This window comes from Oncorhynchus mykiss, chromosome 6, assembly GCF_057628025.1.
Source record: "Oncorhynchus mykiss isolate SJ-2025 chromosome 6, ASM5762802v1, whole genome shotgun sequence".
NCBI lineage: Eukaryota > Metazoa > Chordata > Actinopteri > Salmoniformes > Salmonidae > Oncorhynchus > Oncorhynchus mykiss.
In genome coordinates, this window is record NC_143027.1 from 79,659,845 (window position 1) to 79,677,049 (window position 17,205).

General features: G+C 41.3%; 1 protein-coding gene across 8 annotated transcripts in view; it reads right to left on the minus strand.

The window, feature by feature from the left end:
* LOC110526654 (transient receptor potential cation channel subfamily M member 7) overlaps nt 1-17,205 on the minus strand; it is an 82,509-nt gene that overhangs the window by 28,370 nt on the left and 36,934 nt on the right. For all 8 annotated transcript variants that reach the window (XR_016496890.1, XR_016496892.1, XR_016496891.1 and 5 more), the window contains exons 13-21: nt 16,949-17,002; nt 16,684-16,824; nt 16,371-16,505; nt 15,404-15,681; nt 14,818-15,046; nt 14,365-14,520; nt 12,833-12,976; nt 10,810-10,938; nt 10,211-10,462 (exon numbers count right to left, since the gene is read on the minus strand). Coding sequence is in view for 5 of the 8 variants with exons in the window: in XM_090238959.1 (XP_090095085.1) it covers nt 10,211-10,462; nt 10,810-10,938; nt 12,833-12,976; nt 14,365-14,520; nt 14,818-15,046; nt 15,404-15,681; nt 16,371-16,505; nt 16,684-16,824; nt 16,949-17,002 (1,518 nt within the window). In the remaining 3 variants the exon portion in view is untranslated. The remainder of the gene's footprint in view (nt 1-10,210; nt 10,463-10,809; nt 10,939-12,832; nt 12,977-14,364; nt 14,521-14,817; nt 15,047-15,403; nt 15,682-16,370; nt 16,506-16,683; nt 16,825-16,948; nt 17,003-17,205) is intronic.

The window sequence follows — 17,205 nt, forward strand, 5'->3', positions numbered from 1 at the left end:
GGAGGTAACTGCCACTATGTAAAACATGTTGATATATAGGAGGTAACTGCCACTATGTAAAACATGTTGATATATAGGAGGTAACTGCCACTATGTAAAACATGTTGTTATATATAGGTAACTGCCACTATGTAAAACATGTTGATATATAAGAGGTAACTGCCACTATGTAAAACATGTTGTTATATAGGAGGTAACTGCCACTATGTAAAACATGTTGTTGATAGTAAACATTACTGCCACTATGTAAAACATGTTGATATATAGGAGGTAACTGCCACTATGTAAAACATGTTGATATATAGGAGGTAACTGCCACTATGCAAAACATGTTGATATATAGGTAACTGCCACTATGTAAAACATGTTGATATATAGAGGTAACTGCCACTATGTAAAACATTTTGATATATAGAGGTAACTGCCACTATGTAAAACATGTTGTTATATATAGGTAACTGCCACTATGTAAAACATGTTGTTATATATAGGTAACTGCCACTATGTAAAACATGTTGATATATAGGAGGTAACTGCCACTATGTAAAACATGTTGTTATATAGAGGTAACTGCCACTATGTAAAACATGTTGTTATATAGGAGGTAACTGCCACTATGTAAAACATGTTGTTGATAGTAGACATTACTGCCACTATGTAAAACATGTTGTTATATAGAGGTAACTGCCACTACGTAAAACATGTTGATATATAGAGGTAACTGCCACTATGTAAAACATGTTGATATATAGAGGTAACTGCCACTATGTAAAACATGTTGATATATAGGAGGTAACTGCCACTATGTAAAACATGTTGATATATATAGGTAACTGCCACTATGTAAAACATGTTGTTATATATAGGAGGTAACTGCCACTATGTAAAACATGTTGTTGATAGTAGACATTACTGCCACTATGTAAAACATGTTGATATATAGGAGGTAACTGCCACTATGTAAAACATGTTGATATATAGGAGGTAACTGCCACTATGCAAAACATGTTGATATATAGGTAACTGCCACTATGTAAAACATGTTGATATAGAGGTAACTGCCACTATGTAAAACATGTTGATATATATAGGTAACTGCCACTATGTAAAACATTTTGATATAGAGGTAACTGCCACTATGTAAAACATGTTGATATATATAGGTAACTGCCACTATGTAAAACATGTTGATATATATATATATATATATAGGTAACTGCCACTATGTAAAACATTTTGATATATAGAGGTAACTGCCACTATGTAAAACATGTTGATATATAGGTAACTGCCACTATGTAAAACATGTTGTTATATAGAGGTAACTGCCACTATGTAAAACATGTTGTTATATATAGGTAACTGCCACTATGTAAAACATGTTGATATATAGGAGGTAACTGCCACTATGTAAAACATGTTGATATATAGGAGGTAACTGCCACTATGTAAAACATGTTGTTATATAGAGGTAACTGCCACTATGTAAAACATGTTGATATATAGAGGTAACTGCCACTATGTAAAACATGTTGATATATAGAGGTAACTGCCACTATGTAAAACATGTTGTTATATATAGGAGGTAACTGCCACTATGTAAAACATGTTGTTATATAGAGGTAACTGCCACTATGTAAAACATGTTGATATATAGAGGTAACTGCCACTATGTAAAACATGTTGATATATAGAGGTAACTGCCACTATGTAAAACATGTTGATATATAGGAGGTAACTGACACTATGTAAAACATGTTGATATATAGGAGGTAACTGCCACTATGTAAAACATGTTGTTATATATAGGTAACTGCCACTATGTAAAACATGTTGATATATAGGAGGTAACTGCCACTATGTAAAACATGTTGTTGATAGTAAACATTACTGCCACTATGTAAAACATGTTGATATATAGGAGGTAACTGCCACTATGTAAAACATGTTGTTGATAGTAGACATTACTGCCACTATGTAAAGCATGTTGATACATAGGAGGTAACTGCCACTATGTTAAACATGTTGTTGATAGTAAACATTACTGCCACTATGTTAAACATGTTGTTGATAGTAGACATTACTGCCACTATGTAAAACATGTTGATATATAGAGGTAACTGCCACTATGTAAAACATGTTGTTATATATAGGTAACTGCCACTATGTAAAACATGTTGATATATAGAGGTAACTGCCACTATGTAAAACATGTTGATATATATATATATATAGGTAACTGCCACTATGTAAAACATTTTGATATATAGAGGTAACTGCCACTATGTAAAACATGTTGATATATAGGTAACTGCCACTATGTAAAACATGTTGTTATATAGAGGTAACTGCCACTATGTAAAACATGTTGTTATATATAGGTAACTGCCACTATGTAAAACATGTTGATATATAGGAGGTAACTGCCACTATGTAAAACATGTTGATATATAGGAGGTAACTGCCACTATGTAAAACATGTTGTTATATAGAGGTAACTGCCACTATGTAAAACATGTTGATATATAGAGGTAACTGCCACTATGTAAAACATGTTGATATATAGAGGTAACTGCCACTATGTAAAACATGTTGTTATATATAGGAGGTAACTGCCACTATGTAAAACATGTTGTTATATAGAGGTAACTGCCACTATGTAAAACATGTTGATATATAGAGGTAACTGCCACTATGTAAAACATGTTGATATATAGAGGTAACTGCCACTATGTAAAACATGTTGATATATAGGAGGTAACTGACACTATGTAAAACATGTTGATATATAGGAGGTAACTGCCACTATGTAAAACATGTTGTTATATATAGGTAACTGCCACTATGTAAAACATGTTGATATATAGGAGGTAACTGCCACTATGTAAAACATGTTGTTGATAGTAAACATTACTGCCACTATGTAAAACATGTTGATATATAGGAGGTAACTGCCACTATGTAAAACATGTTGTTGATAGTAGACATTACTGCCACTATGTAAAGCATGTTGATACATAGGAGGTAACTGCCACTATGTTAAACATGTTGTTGATAGTAAACATTACTGCCACTATGTTAAACATGTTGTTGATAGTAGACATTACTGCCACTATGTAAAACATGTTGATATATAGAGGTAACTGCCACTATGTAAAACATGTTGTTATATATAGGTAACTGCCACTATGTAAAACATGTTGATATATAGAGGTAACTGCCACTATGTAAAACATGTTGATATATAGAGGTAACTGCCACTATGTAAAACATGTTGATATATAGGAGGTAACTGCCACTATGTAAAACATGTTGTTATATAGGAGGTAACTGCCACTATGTAAAACATGTTGTTGATAGTAGACATTACTGCCACTATGTAAAACATGTTGATATATAGGAGGTAACTGCCACTATGTTAAACATGTTGTTGATAGTAGACATTACTGCCACTATGTAAAAACATGTTGATATATAGGAGGTAACTGCCACTATGTTAAACATGTTGTTGATAGTAAACATTACTGCCACTATGTAAAACATGTTGATATATAGAGGTAACTGCCACTATGTAAAACATGTTGTTATATAGAGGTAACTGCCACTATATAAAACATGTTGATATATAGAGGTAACTGCCACTATGTAAAACATGTTGATATATAGAGGTAACTGCCACTATGTAAAACATGTTGATATATAGAGGTAACTGCCACTATGTAAAACATGTTGTTGATAGTAAACATTACTGCCACTATGTAAAACATGTTGATATATAGGAGGTAACTGCCACTATGTAAAACATGTTGTTATATAGGAGGTAACTGCCACTATGTAAAACATGTTGTTGATAGTAAACATTACTGCCACTATGTAAAACATGTTGTTGATAGTAAACATTACTGCCACTATGTAAAACATGTTGTTGATAGTAAACATTACTGCCACTATGTAAAACATGTTGATATATAGAGGTAACTGCCACTATGTAAAACATGTTGATATATATATATATAGGTAACTGCCACTATGTAAAACATGTTGATATATAGAGGTAACTGCCACTATGTAAAACATGTTGATATATAGAGGTAACTGCCACTATGTAAAACATGTTGATATATAGAGGTAACTGCCACTATGTAAAACATGTTGATATATATAGGTAACTGCCACTATGTAAAACATGTTGTTGATAGTAAACATTACTGCCACTATGTAAAACATGTTGATATATATAGGTAACTGCCACTATGTAAAACATGTTGTTGATAGTAAACATTACTGCCACTATGTAAAACATGTTGATATATATAGGTAACTGCCACTATGTAAAACATGTTGATATATAGGAGGTAACTGCCACTATGTAAAACATGTTGATATATATAGGTAACTGCCACTATGTAAAAATATGTTGTTATAGATAGGTAACTGCCACTATGTAAAACATGTTGTTGATAGTAAACATTACTGCCACTATGTAAAACATGTTGATATATATAGGTAACTGCCACTATGTAAAACATGTTGTTATATAGGAGGTAACTGCCACTATGTAAAACATGTTGATATATAGAGGTAACTGCCACTATGTAAAACATGTTGTTGATAGTAAACATTACTGCCACTATGTAAAACATGTTGATATATAGGAGGTAACTGCCACTATGTAAAACATGTTGATATATAGAGGTAACTGCCAAATTAAAAGGAAACACTTGGGTAAATGAGGGATACAAAGTATATTGAAAGCAGGTGCTCCCACACAGGTGTGGTTCCTGAGTTAATTAAGCTATTAACATCCAAATAAAAATGCCCAGTTGCCAATTAGGGGTCTCAAAGGAGCATAGGGGGGGTTTAAAGGGTGTGTCTCAGTCACCAGATCTCAACCCAATTGAACATTAATGTGAGATTCTGGAACGGCACCTGAGTCAATGTTTTCCATCAACAAAACACCATTCTAGCTCCAACAGGACAGTAAAATCTAGAAATACAATACAGACACACCCCCCCCCCCCCCCAAAAAAAAAAAAAAAATCAGAAGGAGCAATATCAGAGTCCGGAAAATAAACAACTCCTCCCACTTCCCTCCTACCCTGGAGGGGAACCTGCCACCTATTGGTCACCACACACCTCATTCAATGTAATCAACCAGATCATGTCCACATGAGAGGCGGGGCTACCCCTTTAAAAACACCCCCACCTGCACTCATTAGCCTCTTTCAAACCAAACTAGCATGGAACCCTAGAGATGTGCTATTGACTGAAAACCATCTGATCAACCGTCACACATTACCTAAATAAAGTATTTAGTCAACCACCAATTGTGCAAGTTCTCCCACTTAAAAAGATGAGAGAGGCCTGTAATTTTCATCATAGGTACACTTCAACTATGACAGACAAAATTAGGAGAAAAAAATCCAGAAAATCTCACTGTAGGATTTTTAATGAATGTATTTGCAAATTATGGTGGAAAATAAGTATTTGGTCAATAACAAAAGTTTCTCTCAATACTTTGTTATATACCCTTTGTTGGCAATGACAGAGGTCAAACGTTTTCTGTAAGTCTTCGCAAGGTTTTCACACACTGTTGCTGGTATTTTGGCCCATTCCTCCATGCAGATCTCCTCTAGAGCAGTGATGTTTTGGGGCTGTTGCTGGGCAACACGGACTTTCAACTCCCTCCAAAGATTTTCTATGGGGTTGAGATCTGGAGACTGGCTAGGCCACTCCAGGACCTTGAAATGCTTCTTACGAAGCCACTCCTTCGTTGCCCGGGCGGTGTGTTTGGGATCATTGTCATGCTGAAAGACCCAGCCACGTTTAATATTCAATGCCCTTGCTGATGGAAGGAGGTTTTCACTCAAAATCTCACGATACATGGCCCCATTCATTCTTTCCTTTACACGGATCAGTCGTCCTGGTCCCTTTGCAGAAAAACAGCCCCAAAGCATGATGTTTCCACCCCCATGCTTCACAGTAGGTATGGTGGTCTTTGGATGCAACTCAGCATTCTTTGTCCTCCAAACACGACGAGTTGAGTTTTTACCAAAAAGTTATATTTTGGTTTCATCTGACCATATGACATTCTCCCAATCTTCTTCTGGATCATCCAAATGCTCTCTAGCAAACTTCAGAAGGGCCTGGACATGTACTGGCTTAAGCAGGGGGACACGTCTGGCACTACAGGATTTGAGTCCCTGGCGGCGTAGTGTGTTACTGATGGTAGGTTTTGTTACTTTGGTCCCAGCTCTCTGCAGGTCATTCACTAGGTCCCCCTGTGTGGTTCTGGGATTTTTGCTCACTGTTCTTGTGATAATTTTGACCCCACGGGGTGAGATCTTGCGTGGAGCCCCAGATCGAAGGAGATTATCAGTGGTCTTGTATGTCTTCCATTTCCTAATAATTGCTCCCACAGTTGATTTCTTCAAACCAAGCTGCTTACCTATTGCAGATTCAGTCTTCCCAGCCTGGTGCAGGTCTCCAATTTTGTTTCTGGTGTCCTTTGACAGCTCTTTGGTCTTGGCCATAGTGGAGTTTGGAGTGTGACAGTTTGAGGTTGTGGACAGGTGTCTTTTATACTGATAACAAGTTCAAACAGGTGCCATTAATACAGGTAACGAGTGAAGGACAGATGAGCCTCTTAAAGAAGAAGTTACAGGTCTGTGAGAGCCAGAAATCTTGCTTGTTTGTAGGTGAACAAATACTTATTTTCTACCATAATTTGCAAATAAATTCATAAAAAATCGTAAAATGTGATTTTCTGGATTTTTTTCTTCTCATTTTGTCTGACATAGTTGAAGTGTGCCTATGATGAAAATTACAGGCCTCATCTTTTTAAGTGGGAGAACTTGCACAATTGGTGGCTGACTAAATACTTTTTTTGCCCCACTGTACATATAAAATGGGTAGAGCTCTCACTAAATTGATCACTAACCTTTTGAAGCTGAGCCATTTGCTCGTGCTCTGCTACGCAGCACAGTCATATCTGACTAAGATCATAACATGGTGTCAGAAGTGCTTCAACCTTGTCAAATATATACTACTTCAGAGAAAATACTGTTTCTTGAGGTTTGTCAGAGTTTAGAGTGATGAAAAGCAGCTAACTGTTCTCTTCATTGAGCAGAGCAGCCCAAGTGGAGCCGTTGCTATGGATACTTAGAGTACATGCAGAGTGAGATTTGCGCAGGGAGTGAGTGACAGAGACGAGCAGCTAATGGATTTACTAAACGGAAGAAGTTATTTCTGGTTTTGGGCAGGGCCGGCTCTTAATTTGGCAGAAGCAAATCGGGCTTGTAAGGCCTGAACGTCACGAGCATGGGTAGGGTTTGGACTTCAGATGAATGCCTGTGCAGGGCTCTAAAGGTGGATAAAAACAGTATGTAAACAGTGTTAAAGTGACTAGTGTTCAATGTCTCTATATGTTGGTGTTTTCTTTATTTTGGCAGTTACCTGTACATTGTCAGCTCTATACATAATATAAATGTAATCGTAATAGACAATTGAATTGACAACTCCATTGTAAAAATATTGACATTATCATCACTATATAAAATATGTTGATGTACATAATCCCTGATATATAAAACATTTAGATATAAATTGAAATGTTAGCATTGAAACGCCAGCCACCCTAGTCGACTGTTCTCTCTGCTACCGCACGGCAAGCGGTACCGGAGCGCCAGGTCGAGGTCCAAAAGGCTTCTTAACAGCTTCCCCCACCAAGCCATAAGACTCCTGAACAGCTAATCAAAGGGCTACCCAGACCCCTCTTTATGCTGCTGCTACTCTCAGTTTATAATCTATGCACAGGCACTTTAACTCTACCTACATGCACATAAAAAAAAGAAACGTCCCTTTTCAGGACCCTTCACAGATCTTCATTGTAAAGGTTTAAACACTGTTTCCCATGCTTGTTCAATGAACCATAAACAATTAATGAACAAGCGCCTGTGGAATGGTCGTTAAGACACTAACAACTTACAGACGGTAGGCAATTAAGGTCACAGTTATAAAAACTTAGGACACTAAAAGAGGCCTTTCTACTGACTGAAAAACACCAAAAGAAAGATGCCCCGGTCCCTGCTCATCGTGCCTTAGGCATGCTGCAAGGAGGCATGAGGACTACAGATGTGGCCAGGGCAATAAATTGCAATGTCGGTACTATGAGACGCCTAAGACAGAGCTACAGGGAGACAGGACCGACATCTGATCGGCCTCGCAGTGACAGACCACGTGTAACAACACCTGCACAGGATCGGTACATCCGAACATCACACCTGCGGGACAGGTACAGGATGGCAACAACAACTGTCCGAGTTACACCAGGAACACACAATCCTTCCATTAGTGCTCAGACTGTCCGCAATAGGCTGGACTGAGGGCTTGTAGGTCTGTTGTAAGGAAGGTCCTCACCAGACATCACCGGCAACAACGTCGCCTACGGGCACAAACCCACTGTCGCTGGACCAGATAGGCCTGGCAAAAAGTGATTGTCACTGACGAGTCACGGTTTTGTCTCACCAGGGGTGATGGTCGGATTTGCGTTTATCGTCGAAGGAATGCGTGTTACACCGAGGCCTGTACTCTGGAGCGGGATCGATTTGGAGGTGGAGGGTCCGTTATGGTCTGGGACGGTGTGTCACAGCATCATCGGACTGAGCTTGTTGTCATTGCAGGCAATCTCAACGCTGTGCGTTACAGGGAAGACATCCTCCTCATGTGGTACTCTTCCTGCAGGCTCATCCTGAAATGACCCTCCAAGCATGACAATGCCACCAACCACACTGCTCGTTCTGTGTGTGATTTCATGCAGGACAGAAATGTCAGTGTTCTGCCATGGCCAGCGAAGAGCCCGGATCTCAATCCCATTGAGCAAGTCTGGAACCTGTTGGATCGGAGGGTGAGGGCCATTCCCCCCAGAAATGTCTGGGAACTTGCAGGTGCCTTGGTGGAAGAGTGGGGTAACATCTCACAGCAAGAACTGGCAACTCTGGTGAGGAGGAGATGCACTGCAGTACTAAATGCAGCTGGTGGCCACACCAGATACTGACTGTTACTTTTCATTTTGACCACCCCTTTGTTCAGGGACACATTACTCAATTTCTGTTAGTCACATGTCTGTGGAACTTGTTCAGTTTATGTCTCAGTTGTTGAATCTTGTTATGTTCATACAAATATTTATACATGTTAAGTTTTCTGAAAATAAAAGCAGTTGACAGTGCGATGATGTTTCTTTTTTTGTTTATTACCTCAATTAACCGGTGCCCATTGACTCATTACCGGTACCCCCTGTATAAAGGCTCCACATTGACTCTGTACCGGTACCCCCTGTATAAAGGCTCCACATTGACTCTGTACTGTTACCCCCTGTATAATGCCTCCACATTGACTCTGTACTGTTACCCCCTGTATAAAGCCTCCACATTGACTCTGTACCGGTACCCCCTGTATAAAGCCTCCACATTGACTCTGTATTGGTACTCCCTGTATAAAGCCTCCACATTGACTCTGTATTGGTACTCCCTGTATAAAGCCTCCACATTGACTCTGTATTGGTACTCCCTGTATAAAGCCTCCACATTGACTCTGTATTGGTACTCCCTGTATAAAGCCTCCACATTGACTCTGTATTGGTACTCCCTGTATAAAGCCTCCACATTGACTCTGTATTGGTACTCCCTGTATATAGCATCCACATTGACTCTGTATTGGTACTCCCTGTATAAAGCCTCCACATTGACTCTGTATTGGTACTCCCTGTATAAAGCCTCCACATTGACTCTGTATTGGTACTCCCTGTATAAAGCCTCCACATTGACTCTGTATTGGTACTCCCTGTATAAAGCCTCCACATTGACTCTGTATTGGTACTCCCTGTTTAAAGCCTCCACATTGACTCTGTATTGGTACTCCCTGTATAAAGCCTCCACATTGACTCTGTATTGGTACTCCCTGTATAAAGCCTCGCTGTTGTTATTTCACTGCTGCCGTTTAATTATTTGTTACTTGAATTTCCTTTTTTTCTACTTATCCATTTTTCTTCTTAACTTCTTAAAGCATTGTTGATTAAGGGCTCGTAAGTAAGCATTTCACTGTAAGGTCTACACCTGTTGTATTCGGCGCATGTGACAAATACAATTTGATTTGACACAGTTGAAGAACGAATTTGGATTAGTAAAGCATTAGGGGAAAAAAGAACACTCACCATTTTACCGATCATCATCACATACGGTCCTGCTTGCTGGTTGACTGCCAGAATATCTAGGAGTCTCACGTACCAGAAGATGATATTCAAGCAATACACAGTCCGGCCTGGGACAAGCACATCCTCTCCTCCGATCCTCAATCCAAAGCCCACAAAGAAGGTGACAATAGCCAGGAAGTCTGAGAGGTTAAAATAGTCACTGAACCAGACTTTAACCTTCTGGCTAATCTTCCCAGCTTCAGACATAAACATCTACAAAGAAAGATACAGAACAGACAATAGGACATGAGTGCATCCAGTGACCTGAGAGCTCAAATCAAATCAACAATGGAAACATATTCTATCAACGTGAATGTGGACTCAGTACTTCTCTGTTTAAACTGTCACCTAGAAGAATGAGCTTGTTTAAAGCAAATTGAACTAAACTAAATGGTATTGAATCCTCTGAGAGACAAAGATAGCTGGGTAAGTGTCTTGTCCTTCTCATACAGTCATAGGGTCCAATCCAAATGGCAAAAGCAGTGCACTATATAGCAAATACGGTGCCAATTGGAACATAACCCTATTGATGTAGAGAGCAGGGAGCAGCATTAGCGTACCTCTCGTATCTTCTCAATGGCGGAGGTAAATATGTAGAGGATGACCACCCACTCTTGAGGAGACGGAAACTCGGGCATCCGGACCAGAACGACAAACGAGTAAAGCATCAGAAAACCCAGGTACGCCAGCTATCCAGGGGAAAACGCATACACACACACACACCTTTACACAAGCTATTATACAGACCCACAACACACACCTTTACATACCATACACAGGCTATTATATTGACCCACAACACACACCTTCACATACCATACACAGGCTATTATATTACCCACAATACACACCTTTACATACCATACACAGGCTATTATATTGACCCACAACACACACATTTACATACCATACACAGGCTATTATACAGACCCACAAACGTACATCAGCTAGCCAGGAGACACACACCACACACATACACCTTAAATTAGGGTTATCAAGATACCAGTACCGCGATACTAGGAAGTAAGGAAAAATGAAGCAGACTTAATTACTTGAGGAAAACAGTCCTAATGTTGGAAAATAACTGCCTTATGTTGTCACTGAGTCACATTTGTTTATTTAGCAATCAATAGCATACACGGTTGTACAACAGCACCACAGAGTGAAGTCTGCTTTGTGCTTGTTTTGGTATTGTAGTATTGTGATACTGGTATTGTAGTATTGTGATACCAGTATCGATACTGGTAACACACACACACACACACACACACTAATACAGAAAGAACCAGGTAAGCGTAAAGCTGATTGAAAATGCTTCTTTATTGTTACTAAACCCTTGTCCAAGACAATGCCCAGGGCCCATATTTAAAAAGTGTCCCCCCCCCGTCCATATAATCTTATTTATTTAAAATCTATATCAACCCTTCTCAAACCTTTTCTCAGAGACCCCCAGATATTCCATGTATTTGAACTATTCCAGAACTAGCACACCCGAATCAACTAGTTAACTTATCATCAAGCCCTCGACCAGGTAAAACCGGTGTGCTAGTTTAGGGCCGTTAGAGGAGAGGTTTGAAAAAGTCTGATCTGTAGGGGTCATTATGACCTAAAAGGCTAAACTGATCCTATATCAGCAGTCCTACTTTGTTCCTGCTTTGTGACATACCCCCAGGTCTTTTTAGAGGTGAACACTGTGAGCCTGACTAGCGAAGCATGAAGTGAAGGAAACTACAGCATTCAACAACACCTCTCAGCCATTATACAGACCCCCCCCCCCCCACCCTAGACATCAGTCATTCTAACTATGGCCCGGGGGTTAGGTAGGGTGTGTGTGGCTGTTGGAGGGCCGTGACTAAACTGAGACTGATCAGTGTGGGGATCAGTGCTGACGGGGGCAGGCAGGGTTATTATGTGGAGGCAGAGATCATGATGTGACAGACATGCAGTGAGAGATGGATCATTGTGTGGCAGGCAGCATAATTATGTTGATGTTGATTGTGGGGTAGATGAGCATTGATCTGGGTACAGCAGATATAGTTATGTTAAGGACTGTTCTACTGATGCTATCAGGACATGCAAATGAAGCCAGGGCACCTGGAACACCACCTGAGGGTACGTGTGTGTGTGTGTGTGTGTGTGTGTGTGTGTGTGTGTGTGTGTGTGTGTGAAGTATGCAGGGTGTGGGAGGTAGAGCTCTGGAAAAGTACACACACGCCCCAGCCTCCCTCGGTCCTCTCAACATGAACACGTTTCATGTCAGCCCTCCCTGGTCTCAGAGTACACACACTGGGCAAGTGGTGCTCAGTTTTAGACAATTATATTCTTTCTAAAAAGGGAAATCTCCACCCACCCGGGACACAATGCGATTCAAAATGAACTCATCCACACACACACACTGGGCAGGATACAGGAAATATCCCAGGAGGAGAAAGGAAACATCCCTTCCATTTAAGCTGCTTAGCGGCTCCACAGGGAAAACCTTGGTAGTCAGAACTCTGCTGTACCATTAAACATAGTAGGGCCCAGAGTGTCTGCTAGTCAGCTCACATGGAGGGGGTAGAGCCAGGGGCTAGGGATTCATACCGTGTTGAACCAGAATTTGACGATGGGGGCGTGGTAGAAGGCGTAGAACTTCCTGGTTAGAGGAAGTCTTCGGGAGCGGACCTGTGTCTCCGCCTCATCCTTCACCTCCACGTTGTCATCCGCCTTCGCCTCCTGGAACACATCCTGGAGAAGAATCATGTTTAATAACGCCTCTTTAATAGACTGTATAGACAGGTATATGTCCATATATATACATGCAGACTGAAAACAGACCACAGCACCAGAAATTAAGAAACCATGAATGAAGAGAGCACTGCAGTCCAACCCTCTCTCTCATATAGCTACCCCTCATAGCTAAATCCCAGGACCCTCATAGCTTCCCCTCATAGCTAAATCCCAGGACCCTCATAGCTACCCCTGATAGCTAAATCCCAGGACCCTCATAGCTTCCCCTCATAGCTAAACCCCGGGATCAGCATAGCTTCCCCTCATAGCTAAACCCCGGGATCAGCATAGCTTCTCCTCATAGCTAAATCCCAGGACCCTCATAGCTACCCCTCATAGCTAAACCCCAGGACCATCATAGCTTCCCCTCATAGCTAAATCCCAGGACCCTCATAGCTTCCCCTCATAGCTAAACCCCGGGATCATCATAGCTTCTCCTCATAGCTAAATCCCAGGACCCTCATAGCTTCCCCTCATAGCTAAATCCCAGGACCCTCATAGCTTCCCCTCATAGCTAAATCCCAGGACCCTCATAGCTTCCCCTCATAGCTAAACCCCGGGATCATCATAGCTTCTCCTCATAGCTAAATCCCAGGACCCTCATAGCTTCCTCATAGCTAAATCCCAGGACCCTCATAGCTTCCCCTCATAGCTAAATCCCAGGACCCTCATAGCTTCCCCTCATAGCTAAATCCCAGGACCCTCATAGCTACCCCTGATAGCTAAATCCCAGGACCCTCATAGCTTCCCCTCATAGCTAAACCCCGGGATCAGCATAGCTTCCCCTCATAGCTAAACCCCGGGATCAGCATAGCTTCTCCTCATAGCTAAATCCCAGGACCCTCATAGCTACCCCTCATAGCTAAACCCCAGGACCATCATAGCTTCCCCTCATAGCTAAATCCCAGGACCCTCATAGCTTCCCCTCATAGCTAAACCCCGGGATCATCATAGCTTCTCCTCATAGCTAAATCCCAGGACCCTCATAGCTTCCCCTCATAGCTAAATCCCAGGACCCTCATAGCTTCCCCTCATAGCTAAATCCCAGGACCCTCATAGCTTCCCCTCATAACTAAACCCCAGGATCATCATAGCTTCTCCTCATAGCTAAACCCCAGGACCCTCATAGCTTCCCCTCATAGCTAAACCCCGGGACCAGCATAGCTTCCCCTCATAGCTAAACCCCGGGATCATCATAGCTTCCCCTCATAGCTAAACCCCAGGACCCTCATAGCTAAATCCCAGGATCATCAGAATACCAGTAGCACCAGTGTACTTGCCAGAACAGACACAGTAAGATAAGAAAAGAAAACAGATGAGATGAACTCTGTCATATTGATTCTGACCATCTGTATGTTGTCGGTGGTGTTATGGAAGTTGTGTTCGCTGTCCTCCATGGTCATCTGATGGGCGTCCTGACTCTGAGGGATGTGGGACATCTCTGCCTTTGTCTTGTACTCCAACAGGAGGATTGCAGGAGGCACCAGGATACTGAGGATCACCTAGAGATATATACATTATTATATTTAGTTTTTAAATGTATTTATGTTTACTCAGGAGGGACCAGGATACTGAGGATCACCTAGAGATATATACATTATTATATTTAGTTTTTAAATATATTTATTGTATATGTTTATTTATGTTTACTCAGGAGGGACCAGGATACTGAGGATCACCTGGAAAAACGTAATACATCTATAATAACCATCCAAGCACAGAGCCATGTGGAACACTATTGAGTGTGTGTGTGTGTGTGTGTATATATATATATACACTGCATTGCTGGGCAGTGTCACCTTGTACCAGGAGTTCTTCCTCATGTTGAGTCGTCCCATCCACATGTCTGACAGCAGCAGTTGGGTACAGGTGTGAGCCACAAAGGGTCGTAACCGCGACGACACGGCCAGCTTCAGACAGGTGCTGTTACTCCAGTTCTTCAGTTCGTAGGTCAGCAGTTTCATCGCCATGGTTTCATCCTGTCTGAATGACTGCTCCAGGAGGTCCACTGCTAGGGTGCCAAATTCACTATGAAATAATAATCATCATCAACCTTACATTACTCCAGACATCATCCCTCTGAACATGACACACACATACCACGGTATCAAACTCACTGAAAACACCTTCATTAACATCCTCATCAGTCACCACAACACAGCTCCTCATGGTCACTTGACTCACAAAAATAGTCTGATACATCACATACTAATACTCAGTAATACTCATACTTCAAGTAGCCTTGAGTATTAGTGACTACTAGTAGTAATGCATCATACTTGGAGTACTTAAAGTATTAGTATGTAATCTGTCACATATTATAGTAGTCTTGAGTATTAGTGAGGATTGAAGTGTCCTAGTTATTTGGTGTGTAATGTGTCATACTTGGAGTAGTCCTTGAGTTCCTGGGAGGTGTCGTCGACCACGTCACTCTTCTTGGCCTCATAGCCCATGGAGCGACAGAGTTTACAGGCCACCAGGGCCTTGGCCATGCTTTCCTCCCCATGCTGCCAGAAGAACAGAGACATCTTCTGCCTATTCATCAGGACGGCCCACATCAGCAGCTCATTGAACGGGTACGGGAACCTGCGTGTCTCTGGGTCATCGATGTCAACAATCTCCTCCTTGGCTTTTTTCTTGGACTGGTCTGTCGCCGACTCCAACTAAGAGGGAGAGGGGTGGGCGTCAAGAGGGCGATTTGAATAATCTGATGGCTCGGTTCTGTGGGTGTGTGTGTGTGTGTACACACCTTGGGTTTGTAGTGATTTGATTGATTTATTTCATTCATGCTCGCAGTCAACAAGAGTAATGCAGAATGCACAGTTACATTCAGACAATACTTCAAAAACAAGATACTACATTAAATAAAAAAAGAAATGACAGTTTAAAGTGACACATTTTGTTATTAAAAAGTCTGATGGCAGATGTCAATGGTAGAATTTTTCAGCCCATTTTTCCTTGCATTGATGCTGGACAGTTGGTTCTGGTTGCGGAGGACTCTGCCAGTACTCTCCCCTTCTCTGTGGTAGGAGATCCTGTAGACGGTGGTCAGGTTGGTGCATGTCAGTGATCAATCTTACTGCTGCTTGCTCTCTCCATGGCTGTAGTGGTGGAAGGGTCAGTGGGATGTCTCTGTTTGTTATTATCTTGCTTGTCCTTTCCTGTACCTTATCCAGTGCAGCTTGCTGCATCTTTGTGCAGCCTACCAGCAACACACTGTCATACTCCAGGCATGGTCAGATTACATTGGTTTAGATTTCCACAAGGTCATCAGTGGACAGGCTGTTTCTTGCCATCACACAAGTCACAGTGTGTTCTCAAATATGACTCTCCATGTTGTGCGTGTGTGTACCTTGGGTTTGTATGGCTGTGCAGTCTTGATGAAGTGGTTGTGCCTGGTCTTCTCCTTCTTGTCGGCCTGGATACTGAACGACTCTTGGCTCTTCCTCAGGTGGGACCCAGGCCCTGCAGAGTGGCGACCTGACCTCTGGAGAGAGACAGAGAAAAAGATAGAGAACAGTTTACTTTCACCATTACTCTAAATGAATCAATCAGTCAAAGATCAAAATAACCTGTGTGAACAATGACTTTAACCCTTGACCCTGAAGCGAACTGACGTTTTAACCTTTTATCTTCAACCCTTAACACTAACCGTTAACCCTTACCCTGCTGTTGCCATGGAGATTGTTGTAGATGATCCTGAAGCGTTTCCTGGTGTAGTTGCACCTGTAAGTCCCGCCCATCAGGTACTCTATCACCAGGCCAATGTCAATTAAGGTCATCTTGTAGTTAGGGGGGAGATTACCCTGGAAACAATTAGAGTCATAGTGAGCCATACTAATCAACAACACCATCATCATCATCAATTACTATTGTTCAAATTAATTCAAACTTTGACAATCAATGGTTGACAAGAAGTCAAAGATGCACCTGTTTGACATCCCTTACGAGGTTGAAGAGCGTGGGATTGGTAGGGGACTGTTTCTGGAACAGAAGCGACACAGATAAAAACACCATGCCCAGCAGGACCATGGATAAACAGACCGTTTAGAAATGATTTTGACAGAATACGAATCAAACGTTAGAATTGAGAAGTTGCACGTGTGATGAGAACAGTAAATGGTACCAGCATAGAGCCCTATGGAGCATCATTACATGTATGTGTGTGAAATTGGTGAGCTGTGTGT